Here is a 24,241-nt window from a genome sequence, read left to right on the forward strand (position 1 = left end):
GGAGTTTCATAAAGGAATTAGAGATTTAATAAGTAGAGCTATATGTTGATGGTTTGTATCAGTTTGCCTGTTGTTTTAATTTGCTGAAATATGTGGTGCTGGAAAAGCGCAGCAGGTCAGGCAGCATCCAAGGAGCAGGAGAATCGACGTTTCGGGCATGAACCCTTCTTCAGGAATGAGGAGGGTGTGCCAAGCAGGCTAAGATAAAAGGTAGGGAGGGGGGACTTGGGGGAGGGGTGTTGGGAATGCGATAGGTGGAAGGAGGTTAAGGTGAGGGTGATAGGCTGGAAAGGGGTTGGGGCGGAGAGGTGGGGAAGAAGATTGCAGGTCAAGAAGGCGGTGCTGAGTCTGAGGGTTGGGACTGAGAAAAGGTGGGGGGAGGGGAAATGAGGAAGGTGGAGAAATCTGGATTCATCCCCTGTGGTTGGAGGGTTCCTAAGCGGAAGATGAGGTGCTCTTCCTCCAGGTGTCGTGTTGCCATGGTCTGGCGATGGAAGAGGCCAAGGACCTGCATGTCCTCAGTGGAGTGGGAGGGGGAGTTAAAGTGTTCAGCCACGGGGTGGTTGGGTTGGTTGGTGCGGGTGTCCCAGAGGTGCTCTCTGAAACGTTCCGCAGGTAGGTGGCCTGTCTCCCCAATGTATAGGAGGCCACATCTGGTACAGCGGATGCAGTAAATGATGTGTGTGGAGGTGCAGGTGAATTTGTGACGGATATGGAAGGATCCCTTGCGGCCTTGGAGGGATGTGAGGGGGGGAGGTGTGGGGGCAAGTTTTGCATTTCTTGCAGTTGCAGGGGAAGGTGTCGGGTGTGGAGATTGGGTTGGTGGGGGGGTGTGGACCTGATGAGGGAGTCGCGGAGGGAGTGGTCTTTCCAGAACGCTGACAGGGGAGGGGAGGGAAATATATCCCTCGTGGTGGGGTCTGTTTGGAAGTGGCGGAAGTGGCGATGTATCTGGAGGTTGGTGGGGTGGTAGGTGAGGACCAGTGGGGTTCTGTCCTGGTGGCAATTGGAGGGGTGGGGTTCAAGGGCGGAGGAGCGGGAAGTGGAGGAGATGCGGTGGAGAGCATCGTCAACCACGTCTGAGGTGAAATTGTGGTCTTTGAAGAAGGAGGCCATCTGGGTTGTTCGGTATTGGAATTGGTCCTCCTGGGAGCAGATGCGGCGGTGGTGAAGGAATTGGGACTAGGGGATGGCATTTTTACAGGGGGCAGGGTGGGAGGAGGGGTAGTCTAGGTAGCTGTGGGAGTCAGTTGGTTTATAATAAACGTCCTATACATTGGGGAGACAGGCCGCCTACTTGCGGAACATTTCAGAGAACACCTCTGGGACACCCGCACCAACCAACCCAACTGCCCCGTGGCTGAACACTTTAACTCCCCCTCCCACTCTACTGAGGACATGCAGTTCCTTGGCCTCCTCCATCGCCAGACCGTGGCAACACGACACCTGGAGGAAGAGCACCTCATCTTCCGCTTAGGAACCCTCCAACCACAAGGGATGAATCCAGATTTCTCCACCTTCCTCATTTCCCCTCCCCCTACCTTTTCTCAGTCCCAACCCTCGGACTCAGCACCGCCTTCTTGACCTGAAATCTTCTTCCCGACCTCTCCGCCCCCAACCCTTCTCTGGCCTATCACCCTCATCTTAACCTCCTTCCACCTATCGCATTCTCAACCCCCCTCCCCCAAGTCCCTCCTCCCCACCTTTTATCTTAGCCTGCTTGGCACACCCTCCTCATTCCTGAAGAAGGGCTTATGCCGAAAACGTAGATTTTCCTGCTCCTTTGATGCTGCCTGACCTGCTGCGCTTTTCCAGCAACACATTTTCAGCTCTGATCTCCAGCATCTGGAGTCCTCACTTTCTCCCTGTTGTTTTAATTTGGTCTGTTTGTAATAACTAGCAGTCCTTGTTAGGGACAGAATCCTGGTGCATTCATTTTGTTAACCTGAGTATGAAATGACAGATCAATTGGGGAATTCTGCATACTCTTTGAAAATCTTTAACTTTTACAATGATTCCAAGATTATAGGATTGGGTTTGCCATGCACTACTCCTGTGCATCATAACAATATTGGAGGAAAGTTTGACAAACTGGGGTGCACAGACCCAGGAAAGGAACTTGACCAACCAGAACAGAAGCAGTCCATCTGTCAGTCTGTGACAGTACAGATACAGGTGAAGAGGGAATTTCAGGGGCTAAATGGCCAAAACTAAAGAATTATAATTCCGTCTAAAGTTTAATGAGATTTAATAACTGTGTTTCAGGGTGGGGGTGGGGTTGCTGGAAGTTGTATGAGATCTGTTCTAATTACATTTCCAATGTGATGCGCATGTGGGTGTTTGACAACACTCATTTATGCATGTATACCACATGCTAATTTTGAGTGTTAGAAGTAATTTGTACATGCATTGTGAATTGTAACAATGTTAGAACAGTGTTACAAATGCATTCTTGTTGTTTGTTCAAAACTATGGTATCTTTTAAGATTAGATTAGATTCCCTACAGTGTGGAAACAGGCCCTTCAGCACAACCAGTCCACACCGACCCTCTGAAGAGTAACGCTCCCAGACCCAATTCCCTCTGACTAATGCACCTAACACAATGGGCAATTTAGCACGGCCAGTTCACCTGACCTGCACATCTTTGGATTGTGGGAGGAAACTGGAGCACCCGGAGGAAACCTACGCAGACATGGGGATAATGTGCAAACTCCACACAGAGAGTTGCCAGAGGCTGAAATCGAACCTGGGACACTGGTCCTGTGAGGCAGCAATGCTAACCACTGAGCCGCCCATGACTTTATAATGAGTATGTCTCCTGGAACTCACTTTAAAAATAAAGATCACCATCTTCTAATCAGATCATAGCATAATTTGGTGGTCTGGTCTGGGATTATAACCTAATTTTCAGTTTTTCTTTCCTAAACTATTCAAAATGGCGCCAGATTATGGCAACCGTTGGAGGCTTTTCACTGTATTTTACTGTATTATTCACTGGAAAATGCAAGTGACAATAAATCATGTGCTTCAATTCAATTTCGGGGCTCATCTGAGATCTGTAATTAACAAGCAAATACGAATCTTGGGACTTGCTGACGTTAAGACCAGTAAGGGTAATTATTACTATACATATTGCAAACCAAAATGGCTTTGTCAGTTGCTATAATGTTTTTGGAAAGGAAAAATTTATCTGAGTGCTTTGCAAACATTGACCACAGCTAGGTTAATTGCAACAGGATAAAAGTTGAAGTGAGAATTAAAAGGGTTAAGAAAGCAAAGGTAATTGAGAGAATAGCACAGCATTTGGGATTGGAAGAAGTCTGCAGTCCAGGTGAGATTTTGCTTGGCAACAGCTTGAGTTGACTATAATTTAGTTGCAAATGAAGCATTTTGAAATAAACAGAGACAAATGTTTGAACATGAACTTCAAAGAGAAAAAGAAATAAGATAGAATGAAATGGATAAAGAAAAGCTTCAGGTTTAAATAGCTCAGATGAGAAGGGAAGTCCCATTTCAAAGCTGGATTAAATTGAAGTTTTCCTTTATTCCCCAAAATTGAAGTAAGGAGGCAGAAAGAGATATTTATTCCAATCTTTCAGAAGAACAATCTTCAGATTCTGAGACAATTAAAACTGTGGTACTTAACATCTTTGAGCTTATTCCTGAAACTTACCAATTAAAATGTAGGGCAGTGAAGGTGAACCACGGTCAGATATCTGATAAATTTACTAAAGGAAAATGAAATGTTATGGTATTGGGTGGTTTCCTTCACTGAAGTTACAGCTAACTTTTGAGAATGTGATGGAAATCATGATTATGGAAGAATTCAGAAACACCATTCCAGTAATTATTAGATCTTATCTGATCGAGTGCCAGGTTTCTAAAGTCAAAATGTCTGGAACAGGCATATGATATTTCACACAATCAGCAGAGTGTTTGTAAGGATGCCACATGGAAACAAACAAGGTAGCTGGAGGAATCAACAAGAATCTGCATATAATGGGAAAGCAGAAGGTTTTCCAGATAATAAAAAGGGTGACGTGTGAAAAAAACACCACAGAGGCCAGTATCCCATCAGCAAATCTGCCTTTACTTATACTGATCCTTGACACTGGTCTAGTTTCCTCAGAGTCAGCTCTGAGTGAACAGAACCTCTGACAGTCCTGTTTATATCAGTCAGCCAGGGCTCCTTATTGGACCAGGTTAACAGCCCCAATCGGAGAATTCATTCTATGAAGTCCACATGGCTGACCGCATTACAATCACTACAATGTAGACAGTAGTGTGAAGAAACTAGTATGTTTTGATTGGCGTAAGGCAGGGCATGTAAAAACAAATTGTTGGAAGCAGAGCATAAACTGATGAACAATGTGCAGCCTTGTTCCTCACACACCTATCAATGAGCTGATGCACTGACCTTTGGTTCCAAAAGCCACTACTACACACAAATCCTGGAGTCAACACAACAGAAAAATAAATTACAGGGAACATAGCTGGTGGGACTAATACGCATGCTTAAAGAATTTTTAGAAAAGACAATAATCAGTAATGGACATAAGAGAATAAAAGAATGGCACTGGTTCACTTGAAGGAAATTTCCACAAAAAGGATTGTACCAGAAAGTGAGGTTTGGAAGAAACTCATTGTGTCTAATACTTTTACACTGAATATAGGCAAGGATGTTGATGATTATGAGGCTTATATATTGGAAGGGGAAGTCAATCCATTTTTGTCCAAGAAAGAGCCGAGAAAGAATGTGATCTTGAGAGATGATTAGAACAAATGCTGGAAATCACAGCAGATCAGATAGCATTCACGGAGAGATAGCAAGCGGATGTTTGAGGCTAGATGACTTTTTATCAGAGCTGAAGTGAATTGTGTAGAGGACAGCATTTAGGCAATAATTTGGAGGGGGTGGTGTGGGGATAGTGGGTGTAGGGTGCTGGAGGAGAAAGGATGTTGATATTCCAGATGAAGTGATCGGAATTTGAGAATGGCAGGGCAATAGTCTGTCTACCTGCCTGACCTGAAAGGGCAGGACTGTCCCACTGGGGTGGGGGTCGTGAAGGGAGAGAGGACATGCTAACAGAATGTAACAAATTAAAAGAAAGGGAAGAAATGGGAGTTAGTTCACAATTTGAAGGTGTTGAACTCAATATTAGGTCTACAAGGCTGTAAAGTGCTTAATCTGAAGATAAGATGCTGTTCCTCTAGTTTACGCTGTGATACACTGGGACACTGCAGCATGTTGAGGACAGACATGGGCATGTGAGCTGGACACTGTGTTAAAATGACCGGCTGTGGGAAGGTCAGGGTCCTGCTTGCGCACATACCAGAGGTGTTCCATAAAGCAGTGACCCAGTCTGCCTTCGGTTTCTCCAGTGTAAAGTAGGCCACATTGGGTGCAGTGAATACAATACACAAGATTGGAGGAGGTACAGGTGGAATGCTGTTTCACCTGGAAAGACTGTTTAGGCCCTCAGAAGGTGAGCAGGGAGGTGAAGGTGTTGCACCTTCTGTAGTTACATGGGAAAGTGCCATTGAGAGGAGGAGTGGTGTTGGTGGAAGTGGAATGGACTATGGTGTCCCGAAGGGAAAGATCCCTGTGAAGTGCAAAAGGGAGAGTGAGGAGAAGATGTATGTGGTGGTGGCATTCTGCTGGAGGTGTCTGACATGGCAGAGAATGATCCTTTGAATGTGAAGGTTGGCGGAATGAAAAATGAGGACAAGGAGAACCTGATCACACCGATGTGAGTGATGGGAAGGGGCAGCGGCGGAAGCACAGATGATGGGTCGGATACAGTTAAGGGCCCTGTCAACCACCATGAGTGGGAAACCAGGGTCACAGAAGGAGGAAGCCATGTCAGCAGCACTGCTTTGGGAGGGGGCATCATCTAAACAGATGCAACAGAGCCGAAGGAACTGAGAGAATGGGTTGGAGACCTTGCAAGATGTGGGGTGTGAGAAGCTACAGCGAAGGTAGCCATGGGAGTCCGTGGCTTTGTAGTAGAAGACGGTGAACAGTTTATTCCCCAAATGGAGACAGATAGGTCAAGGAAAGTTTCAGAAATGGACAATGTGAAAGTTATAGAGGGGGTGAAAATTGAAGGCAAAATGAGTGAATTTGATCAGGTCCTGGCAGGAAAATGAAGCAGCAGTGAAGAAGTCATTGATGTTCCACTATTACACTGGCCCCCTCCTACCACTCGTTTGTCAGTACCTTGATGACTACTTGAAATGTTAGCTTGCTCTGTCTCCATAGATGCGATTTGTGATCTCCATTTGTTGTTTTCAGTACAGATTCCAGCACCAACAATAATTTGCTCCTGCCTTATCTTGAGAGATACTGGTTGCCCTTGGGGGCTTATTATAAGCTATGGATTTGGGCATTCCTTCAATATGTTTGCTGAATCAAAATGTACAAATACAGGATGTTGGTGGGAAGTACATGTTGTTCCCACTGCATGACATAAATTAAAACAGTGCTCAGGGAAAAGGACCTCATTTTACTAATGTTCCCAAGTTGCTAACGTACAGTTAGTATCTGTGAGTATAAACTCTTTGCCTATGTGTAATCCAGTTCAGCACAGTGCTGGCTCCAGTAGAAGTGCTGATATGTTCACAGCCATAATGGAAAATGCAGAGGTCACACAAGGGTCAATTGTCAAATCAGGTCTTTAAATGGAAAGAGCTGAGACTGCAAAGTAACCTCAAACAGTCAATGCCACTTGACACCAAATTGGGAGCAGCATTCCACTTACAGTCAGTTCTTCTCGAATGCGATGGTTGCGTTCTTGTACAACCCCACGTTAGCGCGCTTAGAAACAGCGCTTAAAACATTGGCGAAGTAATCGTTCAAAAATTTGTGCTTCAGAAATAGTGTCCCTGATTCGTCAATTACGTTATGGCGAATTTGTGTTAACGTTATGATAGAACGCCCTTGTATTTAGTTTGGTTTTGTGCGGACCTCCGAGGCCTGTGTGCGTAGTGACCTCCAGAACCAGAACCAGGGGTCAAAGCCTTTCTCAGGGGAAACTATGGCACGGGTTAACCCTATGTCAATTTATTTGGGGATTTATAATAAAATCTTCAGATGGTGTAAGCAATTACATTAGAAAGAAGTAGGGAATTTAGTTATCCTGATTAAATAAAATTCATTATATAATTTAATTTATTCTTATCCAAGAAAGGTTGTCAGGTTAAAAAGAATTGAAACATGCAGGCAAGCTCCAAAAGCTGCTGCTATAGCAGACTGCCAGATACAGCAAGGGAGCCTCCAGGCTGAGAGGAGCAGCACAGAAATTAGTGCGAGCATTAAGACCCGAGACTTCAGGGTGCCCCTTTCATATTTGATATTTGGGAAATGAGTTATTTGTCTGAATCAGACCATTTGGAGTTCAAATAATGTACTGTGAACTTGTGTGTGTAAATATCTGATGTTTCTCATTGTTTAGCAGAGTACTACCTCAGAATTCTCCCTGGATTAGGCACCATCAATGTTGGCTCCGAAAAATGACTGTAAAACCTGTACCTGAGATTATTCTGTAAAATAATCTACCTCGACATCTCAATCAGCTGATTGTCATGCATAGGAAAGTTAGAGTTACTGAGCTGGTTAGAGGGAGCATTGACCAGGAGTGTCTGCCAGCATTGAGACACTGAACAGAGAAAACAGGAATTCAGGCAAGTCACCAGGTTCCCCACCTCCCCCCCCGCAAAAAAAAATCTAAAACCCCAAGTTAATTGTAAACCTGTGATTTATGAATTGAGGTTTTAGAAGGGAAAATCAAAATTCATAATGAGGAAGCCAAGGACATTGCCTGGGAAGAATTAAGGAAGATTATAAGATCACAAGAAAGCGATGATTTCAAAGTGTACAGAGATCAAAACTGGCAGGAAAACAATACACTTGCAAAAAACATCTCAACAATTCTTGAAAAAAAATATTGATCAGAGATTACTCAAATTACTAGCACACAAGCAATTCATTTTGACTTTATTTTCTCAAAATGAAAAGTTACCCAGTTTGAGTTTGGAAAATGTATTGAAAGGTGGAATTACATTTACAGCTGACAAAAGGAGGGACACTTGGACTGTGGACTTAATGAAACCTTCTTTGCAGAATTAAAGAAAGAAGAGAAGAAAAAGATTTGGAATTATGTTAATATAACGTTTAAAACCTTCTATTCCTACTTGTTATTGTACTTTTGATTTAAGTTCTTACAGTTTTGTAAATACATAACAAGTTTTTTTCAGATTAGATTAGATTCCCTACAGTGTGGAAACAGGCCCTTCAGCCCAACAAGTCCTCACCGACCCTCCGAAGAGCAACCCACCCAGACCCATTCCCCTACCCCATATTTACCCATGACTAATGCACCTAGCGCTAAGGGCAATTTAGCTTGGCCAATTCACCTGACCTGCACATCCTTGGGTTGTGGTAGGAGACCGGAGCACCTGGAGGAAACCTGTGCAGACAGGGGGAGAATGTGCAAACTCCACACAGACAGTCACCTGAGGCGAGAATCAAATCTGAGTCGCTGGTGCTGTGACGCAGCAGTGCTAACCACTGAGCCACCGTGTACCCATAATTTGTACAATCTGTAATTAGCTAATTATTAGATGTGAATAATAGGAATTTGTTATATTTTCGAAGGCATTGTAAAGGATTATTCACAATGGGGAAGCTTTCTTTCTTCCAAGGGAAATGTTGTGAACATTCTGAGGCTGTTTTTGTTAGAGAGAAGAAGGTTGAGAGCTGATTTAATTGAGACATATAAGATAATCAGAGGGTTAGATCGGGTGGACAGGGAAAGCCTTTTTCCTCAGAAGGTGATGGCAAGCACAAGGGGACGTAGTTTTAAATTGAGGGATGATAGATATAGGACAGATGTCAGAGGTAGTTTCTTTACTCAGCGAGTAGTGGGGGCGTGGAATGTCCTGCCTGCAACAATGGTAGACTTGCCAACATTAAGGGCATTTAAATGATCATTGCATAAACATATGGATTAAAATGGAATAGTGTCGGTTAGATGGACTTCAGATTGATTTCACAGATGGGCGCAACATCACGGGCCGAAGGGCCTGTACTGCGCTGTAATGTTCTGTGTTTTGTGTGCCAAGGGGCAACAGCACTCTGTGAAAATGGTAACATTCTGTCATTCAGGAGTACAGAGTTCCAGCAACAGTTCAGAAGCAACATTCAATTCTGCTCTCCAATAAAGACAGAGCTAATTGGGTTTTAGATAGGTCCCTCAGGATAATTCAAAGGTCAATGATAGAGACAGGGACAGACTGTTAGGAATGCTGGATTTCAACAGCCAGCAGGGAAGAAATCAAGAGCAGTGGGATGCTTCTGTCCCGTTAGCATGTACTCAGGAGAAAGTTCTAGGAATTAGTAAACAGACAAGAGTTAGAATTAGGACTTGAGGGAAGAAGTCCAGTGCAGCTGAGAGAGTGAGAAGGTTGCTGTCTCTGTGTTGGGGGAAGCCATGAGGAGCTCAGCAGAAGCCTGTGAACATTGATACTGCACTGAACATTAGTACTGCGTACAGCTGAGAAATGGGCTTGAAAAGCTTATAAGCAATATGGGCTTCAAAAAACTGATCAAAAACAGAGCTCCGGGAATATGCAGATATCCAGCCAGCTGAGGGTGGTGAACCGCGGTGAAAAACCGTCGGAATTGTGTCTGCGGATAACTACTGGAGTTTCGGAGCCAAGCAGAGAGTGGACACAGGACAGAAAGGTGATTGAGCAGAACAGGAACAGTTGTTGAGGATGGTTCTTTAAAGGCTAACTGTGTTTAATGATGAAAGAAAAAGCTAGCATTGGTGCCACCAACTGGAATTTTCTTTCTGCATTCCACAGAGGAATACCCCCTCGGTGGGCCTTGTACTCAGTATCAAACAACCTTCATAGCTACTAGCTTTTTCTTTCATCACTGCACACTGTTAGACATGAATGGCCCTCACCCACAGAAACACTTGATGCCATGACCTGTGCTCAATCCAATGCCCTCTGAACTTTGAAACTTACTGGCTCTGCCTGAACATAAGAAAACATTTCCATTGTTTCAGTTTGCCCAGTTCATAGCAAGGTGTCTGTAAGTTCTAGAGCTGAGGGAAGCCTGGTCACTGGATGACAAATAGACAATAGACAATAGGTGCAGGAGTAGGCCATTCAGCCCTTTGAGTCTGCACCACCATTCAATATGCTCATGGCTGATCATCCTTAATCAGTATCCTGTTCCTGCCTTATCTCCATAACTCTTGATTCCACTATCTTGAGAGCTCTATCCAACTCTTTCTTAAATGAATCCAGAGACTGGGCCTCCACTGCCCTCTGGGGAAGAGCATTCCACACAGCCACCACTCTCTGGGTGAAGAAGTTTCTCCTCATCTGTCCTAAATGGTCTACCCCGTATTTTTAAGCTGTGTCCTCTGGTTCGGCACTCACCCATCAGCGGAAACATGTTTCCTGCCTCCAGAGTGTCCAATCCTTTAATGTCTCAATCAGATCCCCTCTCAGTCTTCTAAACTCAAGGGTATACAAGCCCAGTCGCTCCAGTCTTTCAGCATAAGATAGTCCCGCCATTCCAGGAATTGACCTCGTGAACCTATGCTGCACTCCCTCAATAGCCAGAATGTCTTTCCTCAAATTTGGAGACCAGAACTGCATACAATACTCCAGGTGTGGTCTCACCAGGGCCCTGTACAGCTGCAGAAGAATCTCTTCGCTTCTATACTCAATCCCTCTTGTTATGAAGACCAGCATGCTATTAGCCTTCTTCACTACCTGCTGTACCTGCATGCTTACCTTCATTGACTGGTGTACAAGAACACCCAGATCTCTCTGTACTGCCCCTTTACCTAAATTGATTCCATTTAATCAAACTGAGGATGACTGTTGCTCTGTATTAATCAATCAGTAGACTATGTTAATTCAGTTCCAGATTTAATCAAACATTTACCACATCATCACTTAATCACATCAGCCATGGGAAATGCAGGTCTACAGAGATAGGGTCAGGGGATGCTGTTTGGAAGGCCAGTGTAAGGTTAATGGGCTTCCCTACTGGTCTCGTGATAAGGATTTGTCACTCTCACTCCTGTGGTCTGGGTGCAATTCATTGGGGTAGCACTGCTACCTCACAGCACCGGGGACCCAGTTTGAGTCCACCCTTGGGCAACTATCTGTGTGGAGTTTGCACATTCTCCCCATATTCGTGTAGAGTTTCCCTAGGTCCTTCCACAGTCCAAAATGTGGTAGGCGGAATGGCCATGTTAAATTGCCTACAGATGTGCAGGTTAGGTGGGAATTGCAGGGTTACACAATAGGTGGGGTGGGGTGGGGTGGGGTGGGGATGGGGGGGTGGGGTGGGTCTGGATGGGATGCTCTTCTGCGGGTTGGTGTGGGCTCGATCAGGTCTTCTTCCACATTGTAGTGATTCTGGGAGTCTAATATATTATTAAGTCAAAATTGTATTTTTTCCTGAATGGCTAGATTCATAAAGAAAATAACTTTCAAAATAAAATAATGCTAATAACATTGGAAATCTATTTGAAGTATAAATGCAGCATTGCAAATACATATTAAAATTATAAAATAAAACAAAGATCTGTGGATGCTGGAAATCAGAAACAAAATAGAAAACTGGTAGAAGAATTAGGGAGGTCTGGCATCACCTGTGGAGGAAAAAACAGAGTTCTGAACAAGGGTTATTAGACCTAACCCTAATCCTAACTGATCTGCTGAATTTCTCCAGCAATTTCTGTTTTTGCGTCATTACACGCACCTTAAGTTTCAATTGACCAGGCTCCATCTAGAGGCAGACGTTAGGCACTGCAGGCTGAATTACCTGCATTGGCCAGCTTCTGCCACTGAGTGGAGAGCAGTACCTCAGCACAACTTCAAAATAGGAGCGGGGGAGAAGTGGACACCAGAGGCTTTAAAAGTAAGAACAGAGGGTGGGGACAGGAGCAAGTGGAGGGGCAGGAACTGAGACAGGATGAAAGCCAGGGGATGAAATGTATAAGGAAAGGGCTTGACAGCCGGAAGTCTCGGGCAAACAATGTTAAACTGAAACTCATAACATGAAAGGAATTTATTGTCACAATTTTATTAACACTAAATATGTCAGTATTAAATGGGGACTTCCTGGGTATTTCAAAAACTCATGTCATTGGCTATAAAACATTTCAGACCACTTCCTGTGGTCATAACATGTGATATAAACACAGGTCTTTTATTTCCTTTATCTCACTTCACATTTTATTCCAAGTAGATGCCCTTGTCTGGAACTTTTCCATCGCTGTTCTTCAGAGGGTCTGTGATTTTACATACCGTATTCCAATTTGGATATGGCTCAGATCATAATCCAGAGATTATAACTTTTAAGGTTTTACTTTTGCAATTTAGTGCCCAGTTCCTTATACTTTCTATGCAGAAACTCTTTCCTAGTTCTGTCTGTTTTACCAAAACTTGCATGGACCATGACCATTGGATCCTCACCCTCCCACAGCAGGGTGCCTTCCAGCTTTGAGCAGACGTTCTGAACCCTGGTACCAGGCAGGCGACACAGCATCTGAACTCTCGCTCTTTCCTGTAATCCTATATTAGGCTCAACTACTACAGTATTCGTGTTACTCCCCCTCAATTGTACAGCTTCCTGTATTACAGTGCCGTGGTCAGTTTGAACAGCAGCCCCTGTTCTCATCTACCGGATTATTGCCGAGGCTGACACTCCTGCACACATGGTCTAGGTCCCCATACTTGCTTCACAGTCTCTGATCACTGAGTATATCAGAAAACCCTACCATAAGTGCTATGACTGCCTCCTGGTAGCTTTACCCCTCCCTGATATTTTTCCGAGGCAGTAGTTCAGCTGCTAGTTCAATAACTCAGAGTCAACATGGCTTGAATTTCAGACATTTAATGTCGATGTGATGCCCTGATCACAATGGTATCCAGGAGCTCCTGCATGCTGCAATCTTGACACATTACCTGTCTTGCCATCCTCTGAGTTTCTTGGGTCATTTTCTCACTGGCTTCTCTAGGTGGTGCTGATTGCTTGTCTGTGTCTATACCTTGCCTGTTCTCTCGGCAATGCTGTCTGCTTACCTTGGGATCCTCACCCCCAAACTCCCCATCATGCCTTATATCAATGTCACTAGTCTCAGGTGCTCAGCAGTCACTTTAGTCATATGCCTTAAATCAGAAAGACATTTGCCTGCTGCTGGACAGCAAGTGAGGTAGCTGATTAAGGATTCTACATGTGGAAGTATTGGTTGAGGGAGAAATATTGTCTAGTGAATGCCCGTTAGGGAGTGACACAGGTTTTGCAGTCTCCTCCTGAATCACTGCCTCCATAGTGGGCGGCACGGTGGCACTGCTGCCTCACAGCGCCAGAGACCCGGGTTCAATTCCTGCCTCAGGCGACTGACTGTGTGGAGTTTGCACGTTCTCCCCATGTCTGCGTGGGTTTCCTCCGGGTGCTCCAGTTTCCTCCCACAATCCAAAGATGTGCAGGTCAGGTGAATTGGCCATGCTAAATTGCCCGTAGGGTTAGGTAAGGGGTAAATGTGGGGGCATGGGTGGGTTGCGCTTCAGCGGGTCGGTGTGGACTTGTTGGGCCGAAGGGCCTGTTTCCATGCTGTAATGTAATGTAATCTAGTGTAAAGGAGAGGCTGCTTGAACTGTTTGCTCACATCCAGGATTGAAGCTTGCAACAATGAGCTATCAGATTCAAAGTTGTGAGGGTCACTGAGAATCAAGCTGACATTTAACTGAGCTAACTCTGGGAACTGACATGAAATCTTTTTGGGGTCTTGACGATACACTGCAGAATACAGCAGGATAAACATGCTGACATGTGAGAGGCCACTCGCTTCATACAGTTCCCAAGCTTTCTCCTGAGAAAGTGTGCACTGTTGTTGAATACAACATCAACACTGACTGCCTTACTTGATCTTCCTTGCTGATATTCCTCGCAGGTGTGGATACAGGACTGGCAGAAAACTCTTAAACAAAGGGGTGAGCTAAGTTGAACTAACTTTCCAGATTAATTCACTAATAGATGATCATAAACAAGAGTTATTCCTTTACATATATTTGCATTAATTTTTGCCTACCGTTGTGGTTTGGGGAGCCAGTTGTGAATTGATAACAATACAGTGTGTAACGTCTTGCAAGGCACTTCACGATTTATAACTGCGACTGCCTTTGGGGGCTCAGCAACTCCTTGTAACATGTAGAGCAATCCTGTACCATCAGGCAATGGGAAAAAGACAGAGCCCTGCAGAAACACAGAAATACTGATCAATATTGAACATGGGGAATTAGTGACACACTGACCCTCCGTGCTGTGGTAATCTATTCTGTTGGACTCAAGTCGCGTTGTGGAAGTGCTGAAATGAAATTGTTGAGAGTTAATGTGGGTTTGGGAGGAGAAATTGGGTCTGGATGCAGGAAAATCACCAGAGCCCATGATTTCTTTCCCTAGCCCTCTTATTCACCTCAATCACGTGTCCCAGTGAGTTCCACATTTTTAACATTCTTGCAGTAAAGATATTGCTTGTGAAGTCTCAACTTGATTTCTTGATGACTGCGTTTTATTGGCTGCCCTGCTTTACAGCAAAATAAAGACATTCGCTTTATCGGCTCTAACAATTTTCATAATTTTAAAATCTTCCAATTAAGTTCTGTCTCAGGCCCCACTTTTCTCCTGAGAAGACACCCAGACTGTTCATCCTTCCCTGACAGGGTATAACCTCAGAGTTATAGTTTTCCATCTGTGTAAATCCGTTTTGCTCCCTCCCTAGAGGCCTACACCTTACTTCATTATGTGGCACTAGAACTGTGAGAAGCACTCGGTGTGATCTAACCTGGTTCGATAGGTAAGCTTCTTTCAGAAAATAATATGTCAAGATACAGTAGGACTCACTGGAGACGTGATATGTGGCAAGTGTGGCAAATGCAGGAGGTTGTTTGTTCTGTGGTTTGAAGTCTCACGGGAGGAAAATAGTCCCTATGTCACTGCAGATAGTTTCTCTGAGTTGACGCTCAACACATGTTTCTACACTTTTACAATCATGGGATTTTAGCAAAGAAGGAGGCCTTAATTTCATCATTCCTTAGCCCTGCCAAACGCACCTCACGCAGTGTAACCAACAAGTCTAATCCATGCACTTTGGTTGTTCAATTGTAAAACTATTCAGAGGCTAGCTCAGAAAAGTGAGTTGGAATCAACTTCTAATAGCCATCCCCTAGCTCCCTCTCTCCTCCTGCCCTTTGTATACTAATCTTGAGTTGTGGAGAAAGTGAGGACTGCAGATGCTGGAGATCAGAGCTGAAAATGTGTTGCTGGAAAAGCGCAGCAGGTCAGGCAGCATCCAAGGAGCAGGAGAATCGACGCTTCGGGCATGAGCCCTTCTTCAGGAAGGCTCATGCCCGAAACGTCGATTCTCCTGCTCCTTGGATGCTGCCTGACCTGCTGCGCTTTTCCAGCAACACATTTTCAGCTCTAATCTTGAGTTGCGACCTATTATGACTAAGTGAGTGTTAAACACCATTGCAGATCTGAAGGCTCAAATGTATACTGATTCTCAAGCTCAGAAAGGCTGATGTGTTTGAATCACTGTTACCTTTCTGCCTCTCTGCATGAGTTCACAAAATAACATTCAGATTAATAGGTTCCTCCTGATGAGTGGAGAGAGAGAGAGAGAGAGTGAGAGAGTGTGAGAGAGATTTGGATTAAGAACTGATGGATGGAAAGAGGGATCAGAGGGGGTGAGCTACACCTATGCAAGCTCAGCAGGCACTGTAACTCCCAAATGACAGCCCTGTGAACAGTCTCAAAATCACTCTGTGCCAAGTGGCCTTTTCTTTTACCTGATGCTTTTTGCCATCCATTGTCATGGTGAGTGGCTTATATGTGATGTCATAGGTTTGGTTCTGCAGATGGGGTTGCACGGTGATAACCTTGGGTCCACTCCAATACTCTCCTTCAATTGAGGGCTGCAGATTCCAGACCTGGTTGGTGCGATTAGTTAGTACAATGCTGTGAACCTGTGAGGTCCGAACTTGACAGCTGAAATTGAGCACCTGTAAGTGACATGAAAGTGCAATGTTAGTGCACATTTTAACACCATCCGTGTAGTATTCAGACTTGAAAAGGATTACACAGATCATTTGTTAATGTGTGCTCTGCTGAAGGCAGGTCCTTGGCTCATTATCTGCCGATGCTTCATTAATGGAGATTTAACGGAGTTAGAGATGATGCTAAAGGGGATGGACAAAGTAGACATAGAGCAGCTATTTCCCTTTGTGAGGCAATCCAGAAAGAGAACTCATAGCTTTCGGCGAAGGGATGACAGATTTAAACAGAGGTGAGGAGGACTTACTTCTCTCAAAGGGTCATAAATGTGTGACATTCACTATCTTAGAGTGAGGTGGCTGCTGGGACACTGAAAAAAATTAAGTAGAAGATATATTTTTAATTAGGAAGAGGTTTAAGGGTTATAGAGAGCGAGCGGGAAAGTGGAGTTGAGGCCAAGATGAAATCAGCCATAAATAGGGCTGAACTGCCAGTTCCTGCTCCTGGATCTTAGAAACTGTTTCCTTGTGATTTTTGTTAGTGGCAGTTTACCAGCACCTTCCACATTCAGGGGAAGGAAAAGAGTCGGGCCCCCAGTCTGGAACGGGAATCAAACTGCGCTGTTTGCATCACTCTGAACTAAATGCTAGCTGTCTAAATAACTGAGCTAGCAAGGTGTTACATACAATATACAGCACAGAAAGAGGCCATTTGCCCAACCAGCTCATGCTGGTGTTTATGTTCCACTTCAGCCTCTTTCCTTAACCCCTCAACCCCATGGTCCATATTTAACTTTCTCAGGGGGCAACGTTTTCACTCAGAGGGTGGTACGTGTATGGAATGAGCTGCCTGAGGAAGTGGTGGAAGCTAGTGCAATTGCAACATTTAAAAGGCATTTGGATGGGTATATGGAAAGGAAGGGTTTGGAGGAATATGGTTCAGGTGCTGGCAGGTGGGACTAGATTGGGTTGGGATATCTGGTCGGCATGGACGAGTTGGACTGAAGGGTCTGTTTCCTTGCTGTACATCTCTGTGACTCTGTGACTCTATGACTCTCTGATGAAAGGTCATTGTGACCTGAAATCTCGGCCAGTACTTTTTTCCACAAAGACAGGATCTTCATTGCCTGGCCATAGCCACCCACCTCCACAAAGGCTCCATATGCTCCCTTATATAGGCTAAAGCACTTCCATTCCACTGACCCACTGTATGAGACCAATTAATCTTATGGTGACAATAGGATGTGCATAAAAAGGCTTTAATGAAAAGTTATTTATTTATTACTTTGCACAATGTTTTTAAAAAGTTAATTTTACGACAGGACAAAAAATGTATGAATCAACTAGACTTTTTAAAAAATCAATAGCAGAAACTGTAAGCAATTGAATCTATGGTAGATCATAAGAGAAAAAGACAGAAGTTGATCAAAGTAGGTAGCAGCTAAAGTCCCAGGATTAGCTGAACTGACTAACCTTTGCCAATTGGTAGAGTTGAGGACTTCAGCACAAACTAGAATAGAAACCAGAGGGCAGAATCCTCAGGGACTAAGCTAATAGTCAAGAGTCTTTTTCCCAGCGTAGAAATGTCAATAATTAGGGAATGTAGGTTTTAGGTAAAAGGGGGTAAGTTTAAGGGAGATGTAAGAGGCAAGTTGTGTTACACAGAGGAGGATAAGTGTCTGGAACGCGCTGCAAGAGGAGATGGGAGAGATAGATACAATAGCGATGTTTAAGAGGCATTTTGACAGATGAGTTTTGAGAAGATTTGTAGCTCAGGTTGAGGTTCTGGATATAAGTTTGCTCGCTGTCCATGACTAATAAACCTAACCTACACATCCCTGAACACTATGGGCAATTTAACATGACCAATTCAACTAATCTGCACACTTTTATCAGTGATGATGTTATCTAGTATGGTGACAAAACATCTGAAAATGAACCTTCCAGCTCAGTGAGCAAACGTACATCCATTTTGACAGATATATGAACAGGCAGGAAATAGAGAGATACAAACCACATAGAGGCAAAAGTTTTCTTAAGTTATAAATGCATCGTCTGTCTGTACAAGCTTAGTGTACCGAAAGGCCTATTCCTGTGCTGTAGTGTTCTTCCTTTGTTTTTTGACTAAGGCAAGAAAAGTCCCTGACAAAGGCAAGGCCGGCTACACCAGGGGGGCAAAGATGGGTGTCAGCAGTGCCAGTTGGGCAGGAGTTGGAGTTTGCAAAGTGGAGAGGAAAGGTAGGAGCTGGTAAATTGTCAGGAAGGCAAGAGCAGCAGCAGCAAGAGGATCTGAAGATGAGACCAAAAGCAATGCAGGAAAGGTCATGTTAGCAGAGAGACCACTGAGGAGGAAGTGTCTGGAAAATGCTGCGTATGCGAAACTGACATTAAAATTCATTCAGGCATCATCAACATGGTTTAGTGAAAGACAAATTGTATGAGAGCTTTTTGAGATGCGAGGTGGATAAAGGGGAACCAGTAATGGGCAAGTTGTTGGAGGGAATCCTGAGGGACAGGATTTACATGTATTTGGAAAGGCAAGGACTGATTAGGGATAGTCAGTTTGGCTTTGTGCATGAGAAATCATGTCTCACTAACTTGACTGAGTTTTTTTAAGAAGTAATGAAGAGGATTGATGAGGGTAGAGCATTGGATGTAACCTATATGGACATCTGTAAGGGATTCAGCAAGGTTCCTCATGGTAGACTGATTAGCAAGGGATCACATGGGATATAGGGAGAACTGAGTATTTGGATACAGAACTGGCTCGAAGGTAGAAGACAGAAGATGGTGGTGGAGGGTTCCTTTGCAGAGTTGAGGCCTGTGATCAGTGGTGAGCCACAAGGATTGGTGCTGGGTCTACTGCTTTTGTCATTTATATATTGAAGATGTGGTGGACAGGGAAAAAGATTACCTCAGAGTACAACAGTATCTTAATCAGATGGGCCAATGGGCTGAGTAGCAGATGGAGTTTAATTTAGATAAATGTGAGGTGCTGCATTTTGTAAAGGCAAATCAGGGCAGACATTATACACTTAATGCTAAGGTCCTGGGGGTGTTGGTGAACAAAGAGACCTTGGAGTGCAGAATCATAACTCCTTGAAAGTGAAGTCACACGTAGATAGGATAGTGAAGAAGGCGTTTTTTATGCTTTCCTTTATTGGTCAGTGCATTGAATACAGGAGTTGGGAGGTCATGTTGTGGCTGTACAGGACATTGGTTAGGCCAATTGCGTGCAATTCTGGACTCCTTCTTATAGGAAATATGGTGTGAAACTTGAAAGGGTTCACAAAAGATTTACGAAGATGTTGCCAGGGTTGGAGGGTTTGAGCTACAGACAGTGGCTGAATAGGTTGAGGCTATTTTTCCTGGAGCATTGGGGGCTGAGAGGTGGTCTTAGAGGTGTATAAAATCATGAGGGACATGGATAGGGTAAATAGACATGGTCTTCTATGGAGAGGGGGAGTCCAAACTCTTGGGCATATGTTTAAGGTGAGTTAAGGAAGTGGTGGAGGCTGGTACGATCACAAAATTTCATAGAATCATAGAATCCCTACAGCGTGGAAACAGGCCATTTGGCCCATTAAATCCATACCAATCCTCCAAACAGTAACTTAGTCAGACTTATTCCCCTACCCTATTACTCCACATTTCCCCTGACTAATGCACCTAACCTACACATTCCTGAACACTATGGGCAAACTTGCTTAACCAATTCACCTGACCTGCACACCTCTGGACGGTGGGAAGAAATGGAGCACCCAGAGGAAATCCACGCAGACATGTGGAGAATGTGCAAACTCCACACAGACAGTCACCTGAGGCTGGAATTGAACCCAGGTCCCTGGCACTGTGAGGCAGTAGGGCTAACCACCAAGCCACCATGCCACCCCCACCCCCACCCTTCCCCTCACCTTAAACCTATGCTCTCTAGTTTTGGACTCCTCCAGCCCATAGAAAAGACCTTGTCTATTTACCCTATCTGTGTCCGTCATGATTTTATAAACCTCTACTAGATCGCCCCTCCGTCTCCAATGCTCCAGGAAAATAGTCCCAGCCTATTCAGCCACTCCCCACAGCTCAAACCCTCTAATCCTGGCAAATTCTTTGTAAATCTTTTCTGAACCCTTTCAAGTTTCACAACATTCTTCCTAAAGGAGGGAGAGCAGAATTCCATGCAATTCTGCAAAAAATGGCCGAACCAATTTAAAAAGCATCTGGAGGAGTATATGAATAGGAAAGGTTTAGAGAGATATGGGCCAAATTCTGGCAAATGGAACTAGGATTATATATGATATTTGGCCTGCATGGATGAGTTGAACTGAAGGGTCTATTTCCATGTTGTATATCTCTATGACTATATGAGATGCCACAGAGATTAGTGCTGAGACTTCAATTATTCACGGTCTAAATGACTTGAATGTTGGAACAGATTGTATTTTAGATAAATTTGCTGATCATACAAAGATAGTTAGGAAAGCAAGGAGGGAAAGGGGAATTTTATGTAGCCCATAAGAGCTGGAAATACAGAGTGAAGGGTGACCATATTAGACATTAGCCCAAACTGTGATTTCCTTAGTGAGTGAAAATGCTGAAATTGACTACACAGCACATTTGAGATGTGTTGTGTCTCACTCTGGTCTGTGGGAGGTTCTCTTTAGGGAAGATCTGCCACGTTAAGGTTCAGTCAGAGACATAAATGGACAGTGGTGGTCCTTCTGTGTAATTAAAATTCTAGGGGTAGGAATCCTGCTCTGACCCCTCTCTGGGACCTAACGGACAATTAGAGGCCAGGACAATTAGAGGATGGTGTTAAAAATGTGTCCACAGAGAGGCCTAGGATTACTAAAGAACACAGGCTGAAGGTGAATGTGGAGATTGGAAGTTATCGGGCAGGGTTTGCAAAGTGCAGAATGGGAAACCAGAATGTAATGCCTGGCCTGGGGCAACTCTTAAAGCAACAGCAGTTTTCCTAAAGCTTGGTCCCTTGACCAGGCAATGAGAGCTTGACTATGAGGTAGCACCTTTCCTCCCCACCAGAAACCTATTTTGCTTTCAGCATGGAGAGCTCCCTGGCTAGCGAAATAGCAGGTTGCCCGCAAGACTTCCCAATCTGTGCTTAAATGGGGCAGAGGTGGAGAGTTTCCACCCACCACCTTCCTGTCCGATTAAACAGATTCCCACAATCCCAAACTCACCTGGGTGGGGACCCAGAAAAACACTGACTTAAATTTCAAAACTTCTAACCGATCGCTATTTGGTCTTCTCAAAAGAAAACAGTCCTAATTTGTTCAGTTTCCCCTGATAAGTATAACCTCTCAGTTCTGATAGTTTGCTTGTAGAGATTAAAACTCAATGACATAAAGATAAAAGCACTTAAAAAGTATCAGGAAAACTTCTGTTCCTTCAGATGCTGAAGGGACAGAATTTCTCTCTTCATCCATGGACATTCTCAGCTTTCCATCTCCAGGCTCACCATCAAAGGAAACAACTTCTTCCTGAAGGCTGTGTGATACCAAAGTTGAATGGAATCCATTTCTATCAGTATAGTGTGAGTTACAACACTGATTACCCATTTTTTCTACTTAATTGGTTCTGAAGCAGAGGAAAAACACAATACAAATGCAAATTATTTCTATGTTAGTTTTTTTTTTCAGATGAAGTCTGGCAAAAATCAATAAAATTGTCGAACACAGTATATCTTTTAGATACAACACTGACCGAATTAATACTCTACAGCCTGAAATGAAGTTATTCTTGTCATCATACTTAATGCTATGTATCTGCAATGATTTTATTGAGACATTAACCCAGTCGGTTATCAGGCTACTGTTCCCACTAGTTTGGTTTACAAAGTTATTCAATACAAACCGAGAAAGAGTGTAACAAAAGAAAAACAGGAAAGACTGGCATTTAAATTCACTGTATGATAGAGGCACACGGTGGGCGGTACAGTGGCAGAGTGGTTAGCACTGCTGCCTCACAGCGCCAGAGACCCGGGTTCAATTCCCGCCTCAGGCGACTAACTGTGTGGAGTTTGCACGTCCTCCCCGTGTCTGCGTGGGTTTCCTCCGGGTGCTCCGGTTTCCTCCCACAGTCCAAAGATGTGCAGGTCAGGTGAATTGGCCATGCTAAATTGCCCGTAGTGTTAGGTAAGGGGTAAATGTAGGGGTATGGGTGGGTTGCGCTTCGGCAGGCCGGTGTGGACTTGTTGGGCCGAAGGGCCTGTTTCCACACTGTAAGTAATCTAATCTAAAAAAAAATTCATTGGAAATAAAAAGGCAGACAAATGGAGTTACAACAGAAGCAAACTAGTGTTTCTTTCTGAAGGAATGTGAACAAAAAGTAGAGAGACGCTGATAAACTTTTACTGAATTCAGGTGAGATCACATTTGGATTTCTGAGTGCAGTTTCATCGCCGTATTATATCAAGGTTAGAAAGACACTGTGAGAGGATTTTTGGGGTGCAGTTGCAGTGTCCCTATCGTCGAGCTAGGAGGCTTTGAGTTCAATTCCAATCTGCTCCACAGGTGTGTTATAATATCTCTGAACAGTTGATTAAATATCTATAAAGGGTATTGAGACAGCAAAAATTATATCAGAACTACAAACTTAGGACAGGATGAACTGGGCAATTTGTCCTGGAAAGACTGTGAAGAGATCTGATAAAGGTCTTCAAAGTTTTACAGCGTATGCAACGGAGAAGATGGAAGAATGAAAGCTGGGGATATCAGAACCAGATAGAACCCAAGAAATCAAATAGGAAATTAAGAAAATATTTCTTTAGCCAAAGAATGATGAGATTGTAGCACTCACTACCAGACTGGGTGAATGAGGTGAATAGTGTAGATGCAATTTGAGAGAGGCTTGGCCAGCAATTGAGGAAGAAGTTATATTGATGGCGATAGATGTCAAATGCAGGAAGAGGAACATGTTGATCATGAACTCTGTGATTGACTGAATAAGGTTCACTCTGTTAACTCTGCTTTCTCTCCACAGATGCTGCCAGACCTGTTGAGTTCGTCCAGCAATTTCTGCTTTTGTTTCAGATTGCCAGCATTTGCAGTTCTTTGTTTTATTTCTAAAATGGACTACTTAGGTCGAATGGTCAGTTTCTATGCTGTACATCATCAGCAATTCCATGTAACATAACATCTTTCACAGCCTAAGAAAGTTGATATTCAGCCAATTAAATACTTTAGTAAAGTACATAGAACATAACAGCACAGTACAGGCCCTTCAGCCCTCGATGTTGTATCGCCTTGTCATATTAATCGGAAGCCCATCCCACCTACACTATTCCATGTACGTCCATGACGCCCAATGATGACTTAAATGCACTTAAACTTGGTGAGTCTACTACCGATGCAGGCAAAGCATTCCATACCCTTACTACTCTCTAAGTAAAGAAACTACCTCTGACATCTGTCTTATACCTATCTCCCCTCACTTTAAAGTTGTGTCCTCTCGTGTTTGCCATCCCCAAAAAGGTTCTCCCTGTCTACCCTATGTAACCCTCTGATTATCTTGTATGTCTCTATTTAGTCACCTCTCAATCTTCTTCTCTCTAACAAGAACAGCCTCAAGTCCTTCAGCCTTTCCGCATAAGACATTCCTTCCATACCAGGCAACATCCTAGTAAACCTCCTCTGCACCCTTTCCAAAGCTTCCATATCCTTCTTATAATGCAGTGACCAGAACTGTACACAATACTTCAAGTTTGGCCGTATCAGAGCTTTGTACAGCTGCAGCATAACCTCCTGGTTCCGGAACTCAATCCCTCTGTTAATAAAGGCCAAAACACTATATGCCTTCTTAACAACCCTGTCAATCTGGGTGGCAACTTTCAGGGATCTGTGTACATGGACACCGAGATCTCTCTGCTCATCTGCACTCCCAAGAATCCTACCATTAGCCCAGTACTTTGCATTCCGATTACTCCGACCAAAGTGTATCACCTCACACTTGTCCACATTAAACTCCATTTGCCACCTCTCAGCCCAGCTCTGCATCCTATCTATGTCTCTCTGCAACCTACTACATCCCTCGTCACTATCCACAACTCCACCAACCTTAGTGTCGTCCGCAAATTTACTAACCCACCCTTCTAAGCCCTCATCCAGGTCATTTATAAAAATGACGCACAAC

General features: G+C 44.0%; 1 protein-coding gene across 1 annotated transcript in view; it reads right to left on the bottom strand.

Moving 5' to 3' along the window:
* hydin (HYDIN axonemal central pair apparatus protein) overlaps nucleotides 1-24,241 on the bottom strand; it is an 869,275-nt gene that overhangs the window by 14,691 nt on the left and 830,343 nt on the right. Inside the window, exons 81-82 of the mRNA XM_072547579.1 lie at nucleotides 15,890-16,102; nucleotides 14,131-14,294 (exon numbers count right to left, since the gene is read on the bottom strand). Of these exons, the coding sequence (XP_072403680.1) occupies nucleotides 14,131-14,294; nucleotides 15,890-16,102 (377 nt within the window). The remainder of the gene's footprint in view (nucleotides 1-14,130; nucleotides 14,295-15,889; nucleotides 16,103-24,241) is intronic.

This window comes from Chiloscyllium punctatum, chromosome 26 (assembly GCF_047496795.1).
Source record: "Chiloscyllium punctatum isolate Juve2018m chromosome 26, sChiPun1.3, whole genome shotgun sequence".
Classification (NCBI taxonomy): Eukaryota; Metazoa; Chordata; class Chondrichthyes; order Orectolobiformes; family Hemiscylliidae; genus Chiloscyllium; species Chiloscyllium punctatum.